The sequence below is a fragment of the Ranitomeya imitator genome, chromosome 5, assembly GCF_032444005.1.
Source record: "Ranitomeya imitator isolate aRanImi1 chromosome 5, aRanImi1.pri, whole genome shotgun sequence".
Taxonomy (NCBI): domain Eukaryota; kingdom Metazoa; phylum Chordata; class Amphibia; order Anura; family Dendrobatidae; genus Ranitomeya; species Ranitomeya imitator.
In genome coordinates this window covers 102811613-102826554 of record NC_091286.1, presented here as the reverse complement: position 1 = coordinate 102826554, position 14942 = coordinate 102811613, and the positions used below count along the sequence as shown (strand labels likewise).

Sequence of the window (14942 nt, the reverse complement as noted above, 5' to 3'; positions counted from 1 at the left end):
TACCTCATATATTTTGAATGAAGATAATGCAAGGGAAAAAGCATAAAATTTTTTTTAATGATAATGCTATTTAACTATTATAAACAAGTAAAAAACTGTTCATTTACATTATAAAAGAAAATGTAAGAAACTTTTTTTTATTGATTTTCTTTGCAAGTAATGCATGTTGGCTTTGCTACAGAGTGTTCATCGCAAATGGGTTTCACACAAACCACACAAGACTTTCTAGTCTTGCGTTGTTTTCGCCTCAGGTCTCTGCAGACATAGCAACTACCAACAACAGGGGAGGGTCCACGACTACCATGAGGTATTTTGGGGCCAGCTGCTGGCTGCGATGCTACCACAATGCATCGTCCAAGCACCATTTCTACTGCACCTCGAAGAAAATGGTTTCTCATTATCATTTTGTTTGTACTACGATCTTCAATTGCAATCATACACAGCTGATTTGCGAGATCTTTCAGGAACTTTCTTCGTTGATCCTTTGCCCTGAAGCTTGGATTGTGTTCTCTGTAGATGATGTAGGATGCTAACCCACTGACATCAATCATATTGTAGAAAAATGCCAAAGTCCAACGTGATGTTCGTCGTTTCACAGTGTACTCTCCCAACATTTTATCCATAACATCAACGCCACCTTTTGTTATGTTGTAGTATTTTATTATCTCTGGCTTGGCTGCTAGTGTCTCTTCAACTTCTCCCGTCATGTGCATAGATGATAGAAGCACGACTGATTTGTTCTTCTTTGGTACATATGAACAGACTGTTGCATCATGATTGTAGGCAAAATTTGTCGAGTATACAGGCCTTTCTTTGGCAGGCTGCATGTTGTTAGGTAGGAACCTTTTGTTTTTTCTCACTGTACCAACTAGTGTCATGTTCCAGGAGTTCAATACCTTAGCTAGTTCCATGGTTGTAAAGAAGTTATCGGTGGTGACATTTCTTCCAGAGCCTTTATACGAGCTCACTAGGTCCAATACTGTTCGTTCTCCAATGTTTACTTGTCGAGGACCATCAGTTGGTTTCCCAGTGTAGAGCTGACCTTGTAAAGGGTAGGCATTTGATGAGTCACAAGCCCAGAAAATCTTTATGCCATATTTAGCTGGTTTTGAAGGTATATACTGGGTAAATTTAGTATGACCTCTAAATGGAAATAATTGCTCGTCGACGGTGATACAATGATATGGCTTGTAGGCTCTCTCCAGATTACTGTTCAGCATTGTCCAGATGTCCCGTATTGGTGCAGCTTTATCTGTTTGCACACGTTCTGCACGTGTATTTTCGTTGTCAAACCTGATAAATCTGAGTATCATCTTGAAGCGGTCACGAGACATGGCTGCACGTATAAGAGGCAGAGCAGCAACATTCCACATTTCCTCCAGATTCTCTTTGTTGGCTCTGTGCACACCAGCAGCAATCAGTATGCCCAAAAATGCATGAAGTTCAGTTTCAGTAAATTGCTTGAATGTTTTTTGTGGTGGCCGTTTGGAAGAATCAGGAAAACGTTGTACCAGTTCGTTGTTGTAAGCATCACAAACTCTCTTGGCCTTTCGATTCGTTTCCCGTAATATGATGTCACACATCTCGGGAGTCATGATGGACTTGAATAGCTCTTTTGCTGTATATAGGTTGCTGATTGCTGCAGGGCCACCTCTTTGTCGTAGGACATTACGAGATTTTGTTTGTGCATTTGGCAGTGGATTACTGCACCATTGAGTTTCATCCTTAGCAGTCCAAATGTCGCCTGCACTTTGAGGCACAGAATCATCCTCAACACTTTCGTCTGATTCGTATTCATTTTCATGCTCTATGACCATTTCTTGTTCAATGTCTGAATCTTCTTCAGTAACATCCACTTGTGGTACATAGTTTTCATCATCAGATGGAACATATGGTTCATCCTCATGCTCAGAATCAGATTCTTCTAGCATTCGCATTATTTCGTCAGACGTAAATCTGTAAATATGAAAAAATGTAAAATAAATAATTTTCCGAAATACTACATTATTGGCTTTTCACAAAATTATACTAACCTGCAAACACGTTTTCTTGGATTATGGCGGAAACTAGATCCAGCATTACTATCACTCATGATGACTTGCTAGATGAATTTTGGCTTCGTATTTTGTGCTGAATATAAATAAAACATCGTAAAACAATATGTAGATACTAATTATTATCCATTTTTCGTATAAAAATTATACCTATAGTGATAAGTTTCATACAAAATATATGTAAGCCAAGTCCAGGCTGAAAGACAATTTGACTGTTCTGTCCCCACATAATGAGAATAAAGGTATAACTGGCTGTTAGATGCTGTGAGACTTTCCTACCTTCGTTTCCAAGAAATTGAAGACTTCACAAGCCTAGAAATGTGTGCTCACAGCAATGAGATGAACAGCAAAATGGCTAATGAGAGGAGGGAGGCAGGAAGACAAGTAGAAGCCACTCCCAGTTTGAATTAACTTAATTGACAGCAACATAAGTGACCAGTAACAACACTGAACAATAGATATCAGCATAACATTTGTAGCTGAATGAACTTTAGTTTCTGAAACCAAGTAAAGTCTTCCCACAGTGGAGGTATATGTGAAGGTACAATTGTACCTATGCAGCCTGTTAAGGTTGTAAAATTATGCAGCCTGACAAGGGTTAATTATTTTGTGTGACATATCTCTGTGATTTAAGGGCATATAATAATTCAAAGTTGGAAAATTGCAAAGTTTTCAAAATTTTTGCCAAATTTCCGTGTTTTGTTTTCACAAATAAACGCACGTTATATCTAAGAAATGTTACCACTATCATGAAGTACAATATGTCACGAGAAAACAATGTCAGAATCGCCAAGATCCGTTGAAGCGTTCCAGAGTTATAACCTCATAAAGGGACAGTGGTCAGAATTGTAAAAATTGGCCCGGTCATTAACGTGCAATCCAACCTTGGGGGTAAAGGGGTTAAAGACAACACTATAAACTGAAAGTGCAGTATGTAGAATAGGGGGCAGGTTAGTGAGGGATTAGTGACCTGCCATAAGCCCATACAGATGCATATGTAAGCAAGGCACCACATGAAGACCCCCACAGGCTGCCCCTGGAGCACAAGCATATTATTAACTGGAAACTGCCCCACCAATGACTGCACTGCTCAGTTTGTCCAAATCCAGATCCAGACTTAGCAGAGGCAGAATCACAACAGAAGAATATATGACCACCAGAGAGATGAGCTCACAGGAGCCGGGCAGGTACTAGAAGTATATTAGAAAAGTGATAGGCAGAGTTAGAACATATGAAGGGGGATTACCGTATATACTCGAGTATAAGCCGACCCTAGTATAAGCCGACCCCCCTAATTTTGCCACAAAAAAATGGGAAAACTTATTGACTCGAGTATAAGCCTAGGGTGGAAATGCAGCAGCTACCGGTGAATTTCAAAAGTAAAAATAGATGCTCCATACCGTTCATTATTGCCCCATAAGATGCTCCATATAAAGCTGTGCCACATATACGGTAATTCTCTATATCGTTCATTGTTGCCCCATAAGATGCTCCATATAAAGATGTGCCACATTTAATGCTCTGCACCGTTCAATATGGCCCCATAGATGCTCCATAGAAAGCTGTGCCCCATATAGAATGCTCTGCACCGTTCATTATTGCTCCATAGAAAGCTGTGCCCCATATAGAATGCTCTGCACCGTTCATTATTGCTCCATAGAAAGCTGTGCCCCATATAGAATGCTCTGCACCGTTCATTATTGCCCCATGGATGCTCCATAGAAAGCTGTGCCCCATATAGAATGCTCTGTACCGTTCATTATTGCCCCATGGATGCTCCATAGAAAGCTGTGCCCCATATAGAATGCTCTGCACCGTTCATTATTGCTCCATAGAAAGCTGTGCCCCATATAGAATGCTCTGTACCGTTCATTATTGCCCCATGGATGCTCCATAGAAAGCTGTGCCCCATATATAATGCTCTGCACCGTTCATTATTGCTCCATAGAAAGCTGTGCCCCATATAGAATGCTCTGCACCTTGATTATTGCCCCATAGATGCTCCATAGAAAGCTGCGCCCCATATATGCTCTGCACCTTTGATTATGGCCACATAGGTGCTCCTTATAATGCTGTGCCATATAGAATGCTGCTGCAATAAAAAAAAAAAATCACATACTCACCTCTCTTGCTCAGGATGCCGGCGCTTTCAATATTTACCTGCTCCTCGTGCGGCTCCATCTCCAGCACTGACGCTCAGCAGAGGGCGCGCACTGACTACATCACCGCGCCCTCTAACCTGAGCGTCACAGCCAGGAGACGCTGCAGACGGAGCCGCCCGGGAGCGAGGAGCAGGTAAATATCGCGCTGCGCTCCCTATATACTTACCTGCTCCCGGCGCGGTCCCTGCAGTCCCTGGCTTCCCCGGCGCTGCATCTTCTTCCTGTATTGAGCGGTCACAGTTACCGCTTATTCACAGCAATGAATATGCGGCTCCACCCCTATGGGAGGTGGAGCCGCATATTCATTTCTGTAATGAGCGGTACCATGTGACCACTCAGTACAGGGAGAATCTGCAGCTCCGGGGAAGCCAGGGACTGCAGGGACCGCGCCAGGAGCAGGTAAGTATAACTACACAGCCCCGGATCCCCCTCCCCTGCCGACCCCCGGTATATGACTCGAGTATAAGCCGAGAGGGGAAAAAATGGGCTGAAAATCTCGGCTGATACTCTAGTATATACAGTAAGTTAGTAGTGGAAAACCTCTTTAACAACTGAATATTTCCAGGTCACTCTCCAGACCACATGTACCACCCAATTAGTGCTGCGTTAGACACAGGATATGTAGGGACTCATCCCCCAATGACTGGGGAAATGGTGATACATTAGTTATTTTTACATTTCCAGGAGGAGTAACAGAGCAACTTGGAGCTTAAATAGTGCTCAAACATTATTTAATGAAGTGTGACATTATTTATAAAGTCCAAAGAGCCTGCAGGTGTTCTACAGGTGGGTACTGATAAGCTGTGGTGACATGCCCTCGGTGACTGTAGTTTGCCAATTCAATAAGGTGTATTCCTATATGAAAGTTAATGTATTTTCTCTTTTGTAGGTGGATGTAAGGTGGTCTCTCAATGGCGTTCAGAAAGATGTCATCAAACAGTCCTTTGGGTATGTGCCCATCATGGTAAAATCCAAACTCTGTAACTTGTATGGCCTGTCACCAGAGGAACTCATTCGGCATCATGAAGAAGAGCAGGTAAGGGCAGATCGAGGATTATTCAATGACTTGATCCTTCTTCAGTGTGTTTGTATAGAGAATTTCTCATATCACGTCAGTTAATAATTGTATTTGCCATTAAAGGAGCGGTCCAGGTACAACACATTATTACCTATCCACATAATAGATGATAACCTGCTGCTGGGTCCTGCACCAATTGGCAAAATGGACGACTGCTGGGTCCTGCACCAATTGGCTAAATGGACGACTGCTGGGTCCTGCACCAATTGGCCAAATGGACGACTGCTGGGTCCTGCACCAAATGGACGACTGCTGGGACCTGCACCAATTGGCCAAATGGATGACTGCTGGGTCCTGCACCAATTGGCCAAATGGATGACTGCTGGGTCCTGCACCAATTGGCCAAATGGATGACTGCTGGGTCCTGCACCAATTATCAGATTGAGGAATTTTTATCCGTGATTGAAAACTTTTGTCCCCGTTATGAGATTGTGCAGCAGAGTCCGCCACTCCATTCATTCTCTATGTGGCTACCGGAAAAGCTCATGGCAGCCCCATAGGGAATGATTGGAGCACAGATCATACATAAGTTCCCTGTTCTGCCGGTCCCAGCAGTCGGATGTCCCTCGTTCAACAAGTTATCACTTATTCTGCAGATGGTGATAACTTCTTTTATCATATTTTATTTTACAAATTAAGAATAAATGCACAATTGTGCTTTAATTGAGGGTGATATGCCTTTATAGTGTGACTTTATCCACTCAGTCCTTAATCTGTAAGGATGCACCACTGTGTCTAGCAGTGTTCCCCAACTTCGGTCCTCAAGAGCCACCAACAGGTCATGTTTTCAGGATTTCCTTAGTATTGCACAGGTGATGGAATTATTGCCTGTGCAGGTGATGCAATTATCACCTGTGCAATACTAAGGAAATACTGAAAACATGAACTGTTGGTGGCTCTTGAGGACCGGACTTGGGGAACACTGTGTCTAGAGGATAGAGTTGGACAAAAAAGTTGTCTGCATAACTTTTATTTGTCAACAACTTGCTGCTGGATCCGTTTTAATGGATGATAACTGGGCATGTGAATGTAGCTTTAGAAAACTGCATTAATGTAGCAAGAAAGCAGAATTAGCAAGAGCTGTGACTCTTAACTATTACTCCCTCTCGGCTTATGGATCACAGGTGGGTTTGGTGCGCAGACACTGATCCTATACAGACCCTAGTATGCAGATGTGTATCAGGCGGGATTATTCCTATAGTACTTGCTGATCATTTTCTGTCCGCAATAACATTTTGCCATCTCGCAGCTCTAGGTCATCTGGACCAAACATAGAAGTAGGTTGTTTGCAAAAATGGGCTTCACGTCACATCACCCAGGGGATTATTTTTTTTATTTGATAAGGTCTAAGATGTGTGTTTCTTAGATAATGGACTTTATAATATTTCATTGTTTCTAATTTGAAGGAAATGGGTGGCTACTTCATAGTAAATGGAAATGAGAAAGTCATGAGAATGCTCATTATGCCAAGGAGGAACTTTCCTATCGCTTTGATCCGCCCCAAGTGGAAGAACCGAGGCCGAGGCTATACTCAATACGGTGAATACATTTCTGTTGCATTCTGTAAGATATATTTTGGTGTGATGTGAATTTATCCTAAAAGGGCATTTGCACTGCAAGAGAATTAGGAACGTGCGTTGCCAATTATCTTGCCGTGTAAGCAGGCTGCCGATCATCCGATGAACAAGCAAAATCAGTTAAGGACCTTTTATGCAGCATAAAAAAGAAAATCGTCCTGTGTGAGCTGGACTCGTGCTGCCGAGGACAATGTGTGAACAGGCATTCAAATGACCGCTGATCGTCAAGTTTACCAGTCAGCAGTTATATTGTGACACCAGTGTCTGTAAACGGACCCTAAAAAGTAATAATTCAATCCTCATTGTTATAATTTTCGCATTTCGTGGACAGTCGGCTGCACATTTTTTTCCGCCATTATTTATAGGAGTTATCGAAACTGCAAAATTGGGATCCTGGGCCATAAATGTATAAAAGGGAAGACACTGTGAATTTGCACTCCTACAATGCAGTGCTCTGAATTGCAGATATCACCACTCTACTAACCACAATCCCTCATTGTCAGTTCGCTATTTCATCCTTCTTCTCCACTAGATTTCTAAAACTTAACATGGACAAAACAGAATTCATCATCTTTCCCCTATCTCACACAAACCCCCCCCAACGAACCTCTCCATTGCAGTAAATGGCTGCCCACTCTCCCCAGTCCCACAAGCTCGCTGCCTTGGGGTAATCCTTGACACGGATCTCTCCTTCAAACCACATATCCAAGCCCTTTCCACTTCCTGTCGCCTTCAACTCAAAAATATTTCACGGATCCATACATTCCTCAACCAAGAATCTGCAAAAACCCTGGTGCATACCCTCATCATCTCCCTCCTTGACAACTGTAACCTCCTCCTCTATGGCCTCCCCTCGAACACTCTCTCGCACCCCTCCAATCTATTCTAAACTCTGCTGCCCGACTAATTCACCTGTCCCCCCACTATTCCCCGGCCTCTCCCCTCTGTCAATCCCTGCACTGGATCCCCATTACCCAGAGACTCCAGTACAAAAGCCTAACCATGACATACAAAGCCATCCACAACCTGTCTCCTCCATACATCTGTGACTTCGTCTCCCGGTACTTACCTGCACGCAACCTCCGATCCTCACAAGATCTCCTGCTCTACTCCCCTCTTATCTCCTCTTCCCACAATCGTATACAAGATCTGTCGTTCATACCCCTACTCTGGAACTCTACCTCAACATATCAGACTCTCCCCTACCATTGAAACCTTCAAAAAGAACCTGAAGACCTACTTTTCCGACAAGCCTACAACCTGCCTTAACCACCGATAGACCAAACCACTGCATGACCAGCTCTATCATCACCTACTGTATCCTCACCCATTCCTTGTAGATTGTGAGCCTTCGCGGGCAGGGTCCTCTCTCCTACTGTACCAGTCGTGACTTGTATTGTTTAAGATTATTGTACTTGTTTTTATGTATACCCCTCCTCACACGTAGAACACCATGGAATAAATGGCGCTATAACAATAATTCTGGGAAACTACTTGGCGTAAAGTCAATTTGCCAAAATCTGTAATGAAGTTGAGCATGGGAGTGACAGGACCTGGGTCCAGCGGCCACATTGGCTGGAAGAGCCCGGCAAACCTTCTCCTGCAGGTTGGAATCATCATTGTAGAGCGATGCCTTCATGATGTACGGAGCCACCAGAGGAGGTGCTGTAGATGCAGGCAGATGAGGAGGGTTGCAGGGCTCTGATAAAACTGCTGACGTGGTTCGGGATCAGTGTCCTGCTATTCTTTTTGCTCAACTTTAGTCAATAGAGCATGGAGTGCGCAGAAATCTCTGAAAAGGGTTTACTTAAAGGCCAAGATAATTGTGTTCATGTCAGGTTAAGCCACGAGACAAGTTATGCTTCCATTAAGTAGTTACGGCAATCCTAGTCAATGGACAGCAGAAGGCGTTTGTGGAGGAGAGCGCCGCACGTGCACCATTTGCAATTTCAGGGATTCCAACCAGCGTGGGTCTGATTGGGCTGTGAATCCTAGGAGATGGTTAGATCTAAATGTATTGCCATGCTACAGTGTTCTAGTATATAGTGCGAGTTATCAAAAGATCACAGGTACGAGTTTTGTATAGGGGCTAAAAGAGATTAAAAGTAGTATATAAAAAAAAGTGTAAAATGCCTATGAAAATGCAAAAAATAAAAAAGTGAGTTTGTTATCCGCTTTTGTAGAAGTTTGATCTATCAAAATATGTCATTTTAACCCATAGAGTAAAGAAAAATAATCACTGTCAGAATTGCTGGTTTTCAGTTACCGCACCTCCCCATAAAAAGTGAAAGAAACGTATGTATCCCAAAATGGGACCAATAAAAACTACAGAAAACAAGGCATCACACAGCTCAGTTGACCGAAAAATGAAAGTAATAGGTCTAAGGAAATGGCTGCACAAACAAATAGGTTTTTTATGCTTACCGTAATTTTAAAAATTAAAAAAATATATTTTTACGGTTTAAAAAAAAAAAAATGACTCTTGGTATTTTGCCATAATCGTGCTCACCTGCACATTTAGCACCATAAAAACCAAACCCAGATTACAACGGTGGAATTCACTGCACCCGGAAAGGTCATCCGGCTTGTCAGTGCATTTTATAGTAAAGTGATTGGTGGTGTTCAAGTCTACAACTCGTTCCAAAAATAACAAGCCCTCATATGGCTATGTTGACACAATAAAAAAAAATTATGGCTCTTGAAAGAGGAGAGCGACGAAAGCACTAAAATGAAAACCTGGGTCCTACGGGAAGGGCAGTAAAATTAAATAATAGACCATCAGAAACCTTCACGGATGATGGATTTCGTAGGGAACAGCGTTTGAGTCTGGTTTCATACATCCGACATTCAGTGCTTGGACTGCTACATCTGTACCAGTTGCTGGTTTCCTGACCCAAACTCGCCATCTTCATGGGCACATATGATGCGTCCATGTTTGAATGCTCCTGTGCCAGTCCAGAAATGGTGGTCCCAGCGTGTATTGTGAATGTCAGATATATAAAACCGTCCGCACAGAGTCACGTATTAGATGACATTTGGCTTTAGCCGATGGTAGTAATTGTGATACCATAATTCATGCGCCCAATGAAAAACGATTTAACCCATTCATGGCGATATCGCTTGTTTTTCCAGGTCTCACGATCCGTTGTGTCCGAGATGAGCACACCGCTGCAAACATGAATTTGCATTACCTGGAGAATGGCTCTGTAATGGTTAATTTCATCTATAACAAGGAGCTCTTCTTCCTCCCCATAGGCTTTGCACTGAAGGTCAGTGTAGATCGTAAGTGACGTCATGAATTAATGTTCCTACACATTGCCAACACTAGCCCACAGAAGTCTTCTCGGAAGCATTGTGATCAGAACGATTTTGGCCCGTTCTGTATTTTATGGTTCCCCTACTCCTGTTTCTTATCAGCAGGGTCAGCCATAGTATTAGTGTTTGAGCAGCGTGCCTTCATCCAGCCTATAGATGGCGCTACCTACTATATTGTTTAAGGACTGCTGAAGAGCAGAAAATGCTATACTTTTCTTTCTCCGCCAGTCCCATAGACAATGAATGGTGCAGCAGTGCGCATGTTCACCTACCGCTGCATGCACATATTTTATCACCGGACCTGTGGAAAGTGGTGATTGTGTGACCGCCCCTTGGTCTGGGCTCCCTCACTGACCATCTAATCCAGTCCTGTTCTGGGCCACACACAGGCCATAATGCCATTCTGTGTGGTCCCCAACCATCTGGTCAGACATGTTTGCCTGTGTGTGGCTGCTTAAAAGTAGTTTCCACATCCGAAAAAAGAGTGGGTATATAGCCATCTCTGTGCCTCCCACAAGGAGAATGGGTTCCCTGTTCATATAGTAATGGCACATAAAGTGTATTGCTGCCTTTGAGAGTGATGACAATATGGCGCTTGGACCTCAAAAGACCAAATTTGTATTATTTCTTAGATATTTTGTGTCTCCGTCTGATCTGGTTTCTTTCACTCTTCCAGGCATTAGTTGGTTTTTCCGACTATCAGATTTTCACAGAGCTGATCAAGGGAAAAGAGGACAATTCCTTCTATAGAGACTGCGTCACACAGATGCTGCGATTGGTGATGGAAGACGGGTGTCAGACCCAAGAACAAGTCCTCAAATATCTGGGAGAGCGTTTTCGAGTCAAGTTTTTCATGCCAGAGTGGTATACTGATGAACAGGTGGCAGAGTTTCTTCTGGAGTAAGATGCCATGCTTTTTATAGGGTTAGGAATGTCTTGAGCAGTTTCTATAATTGCTATTCCTGTCCTGCTCAGTAACAGCCTTAGGCTAGAAAGATCATTCTACGTTCACATGTTGCATTTTTGCTGCATATTTACTGCGTGTTTTTTTTTTTCGTGTTTTTTTTTTGGGGGGGGAGGATGTGAGGGATTTCTGAAATCTCATAGACTTCGCTGGTGATGTAAAAACACAGCTTAAAATTTGCATAAAAAAAAAAACATAGCCTTATTGGTTTGTATGGTAGAAGTATATATTAGATTAGTCTTTGCAGTTTGGAATTATTCAGTATAAAGTGATGACATCTCGCTAGAATATGCTGTCACTTTACTTGCCAGTAGGGGTCTGACATTCGGCACCACCACTAGCCCACTAGTGGTGGAAACACAGGACCTGGATTCAGTTGATTTGTCTGGGTCCAACCTTGGGGGCTTTCTCCAAACTTGACATTTTTCACCCATCCACTGGTTTGGTTAAACAAGAATACCCCTTTAAGCCTGGAATCATACATAGCTGTCAGAAGTGGATGTGGTTTATGTGTGAAGTATAAAGGAAAGACTTATTCTTCTTCTCCTACCCACTGGATTCACATCCAACTTTGGCTTGAAAAACTGCATCAAAACTTTCCTGTGTGATTCCAGCCTTACACCTACTGGGAGAGCGAAACCCTGCAACGGCCGACATCCATCGACATGTTGTGTTGAACCTTTAGTAACTTTTGTACAGAATCCACCATTGTTCTCTGTAATTACAACAGTTTTGTCTATTCACAGACAGTGCATTTGCATACATCTTAAAACCTACGTTGAGAAATTCTACATGCTTTGCCACATGACCAGGAAACTTTTTACTTTTGCAAAAGACGAGTGCATGGAGGACAGTACGGACAGTTTAATGAGTCAGGAGGTCCTAACTCCAGGACAGCTGTTCCTCATGTTTTTAAAGGTATGTAGATCAAATCTCATTATCAGTCCGTAAAGAAATAACGCAATGGTTCTGGTCTCTATCCACTGTGTGCTAATTATAAAACTGTGGTCTATATGAACAAAGGGGTCTATAAATGCCCTCCGGAAGGAGCTCGGATGTCGATTAAGAAACAGTCCCAATCTTTTTGCCTACAAACTTTGGAAATGTGTGTACTGTAGTATTGGGCATTTTTCCACTGCGCCATATTTTCAGAGCAATCATTCTGGATATACACTGCTCAAAAAAATAAAGGGAACACCAACATCCCACATCCTAGATATCACTGAATGAAATATTCCAGTTGTAAATCTTTATTCATTACATAGTGGAATGTGTTGAGAACAATAAAACCTAAAAATTATCAACATAAATCACAACTAATATCCCACAAAGGTCTGGAGTCGGAATGATGCTCAAAATGAAAGTGGAAAATGAAGTTACAGGCTGATCCAACTCCAGTGCAAATGCCTCAAGGCAAGGAAATGATGCTCAGTAGCGTGTGTGGCCTCCACATGCCTGTATGACCTCCCTACAACGCCTGGGCATGCTTCTGATGAGGCGGTGGATGGTCTCCTGAGGGATCTCCTCCCAGACTTGGACTAAAGCGTCCACCAACTCCTGGACAGTCTGTGGTGCAACGTGACGTTGGTGGATTGTGCGAGACATGATGTGCCAGATGTTTTCAATCGGATTCAGGTCTGGGGAACAGGCGGGCAAGTCCATAGCTTTAATGCCTTCATCTTTCAGGAACTGCTGATATACTCCAGCCACATGAGGTCTGGCATTGTCCTGCATTAGGAGGAACCCAGGACCAACCGCACCATCATATGGTCTCACAAGGGGTCTGAGGATTTCATCTTGGCACCTAATGGCAGTCAGGCTCCCTCTGGTGAGCACATGGAGGGCTGTGCGGCCATCTAAAGAAATGCCACCCCACACCATTACTGACCCACTGCCAAACCGGTCGTGCTGAAGGATTTTGCAGGCAGCAGATCACTCTCCACGGGGTCTCCAGACTCACGTCTGTCACATGTGCTCAGTGTGAACCTGCTTTCATCTGTGAAGAGCACAGGGTGCCAATTTGCCAATCCTGGTGTTCTGTGGCAAATGCCAAGCATCCTGCACGGTGTTGGGCTGTGAGCACAACCCCCATCTGTGGACGGCGGGCTCTGACCATCCTCATGGAGTTGGTTTCCAACAGTTTGTGCAGACACATGCACATTTGTGGCCTGCTGGGGGTTATTTTGCAGGGCTCTGGCAGTGCTCCTCCTTTTCCTCTCACAAAAGCTGAGGTAGCGGTCCTGCTGCTGGGTTGTTGCCCTCCTACAGCCCCTTCCACGTCTTCTGGTGTACTGGCCTGTCTCCTGATAGTGCCTCTGGACACTACGCTGACAGACACAAGTAAACCACCTTGCCACAGCTCGCATTGATGTGACATCCTGGATGAGCTGCACTACCTGAGCCACTTGTGTGGGTTGTAGAGTCCGTCTCATGCTACTATGAGTGTGAAAGTACAACCAACATTCAAAAGTGACCAAAACATCAGCCAGAAAGCATTGGTACCCAGATGTGGTCTGTGTTCCCCACCTGCAGAACCACTCCTTTATTGAGGGTGTCTTGATAATTGCCAATAATTTCCATCTGTTGTCTATTCCATTTGCACAACAGCATGTGAAATTTATTGTCAATCAGTGTTGCCTCCTAAGTGAACAGTTTGATTTCACAGACGTTTGATTTACTTGGAGTTATATTCTGTTGTTTAAGTGTTTGCTTTATTTTTTTGAGCAGTGTATATTTGTTCAGTTTCCCCGCACACTATTCTCTAAGTTCTGCCCCTTTTTCCATGAATTATCTCTAACAATTTTTATGTCGCTTATTAGTACCCCTCGGGAAGGCCTTCATAGCGTCTCAACCTACACTAATAGGAACTGAGCCTAAGTTGTGTGCAGAAAAATTGCAACAAATTCCCCTTAACACTATCATAGTTAATAAGTCTGAGCCAGAATGGCTTAAGTTTCCAGCCTAAAGGGTATCTAGACCTCATTGGTTTCACTTGTACCCGAAACAAAAGGAGAGAGGGATCCGATAAAGATCTGGGGGCGTAGCCCTAAGGAGCAATAGGGGAAATACAAAGAATGAAATCCATCGGTGACATTGGATGATATTTGAGGTGGCACAGGAGAAAGCCCTTAGGTCAGGAGCTCTGATCCTCCAGATACAGTCATGGCCAAAAGTATTGACACCCCTGCAATTCTGTCAGATAATACTCATTTTCTTCCTGAAAATGAATGCAAACACAAATTCTTTGGTATTCTCTTCATTTAATTTGTCTTATGAAAAAAACACAAAAACGCAAAAAGCAAAACATTGATCATTTCACACAAAACTCCAAAAATGGGCCAGACAAAAGTATTGGCACCCTCAGCCTAATACTTGGTTGCACAACCTTTAGCCAAAATAACTGCGACCAACCGCTTCCGGTAACCATCAATGAGTTTCTTACAATGCTCTACTGGAATTTTAGACCATTCTTCTTTGGCAAACTGCTATGTAGCATCTATAGTAAAAAGATGTTAAAAATAATAATTAAAAAAAAGTCATGATATTCTCACCTTGCGGCGTCCCTGACAGCTTTTCCCGCTCCTCGCGATGCTCCGGTCCCAGTAATGCTTTGCGGTAATGACTCCAGATGACGTAGCGGTCTCGCGAGACCGGTACATCATCACGGGTTATTGCCGCAAAGCATTACCGGGAACGGACCTGGCAAGATCATCGCTAAAAGCCTGGGCTGGATCCGGGGGCCGCCGGAAGGTGAGTATATAACTATTTTTTATTTTAATTATTTTTTTAACA

General features: G+C 43.2%; 1 protein-coding gene across 1 annotated transcript in view; it reads left to right on the top strand.

Moving 5' to 3' along the window:
• The window catches only part of POLR1B (RNA polymerase I subunit B), a 62853-nt gene that overhangs the window by 5941 nt on the left and 41970 nt on the right, over positions 1 to 14942 (top strand). Inside the window, exons 3-7 of the mRNA XM_069768991.1 lie at positions 5106 to 5252; positions 6701 to 6833; positions 10004 to 10140; positions 10863 to 11086; positions 11897 to 12068. Coding sequence (XP_069625092.1) covers positions 5106 to 5252; positions 6701 to 6833; positions 10004 to 10140; positions 10863 to 11086; positions 11897 to 12068 — 813 coding nt within the window. The remainder of the gene's footprint in view (positions 1 to 5105; positions 5253 to 6700; positions 6834 to 10003; positions 10141 to 10862; positions 11087 to 11896; positions 12069 to 14942) is intronic.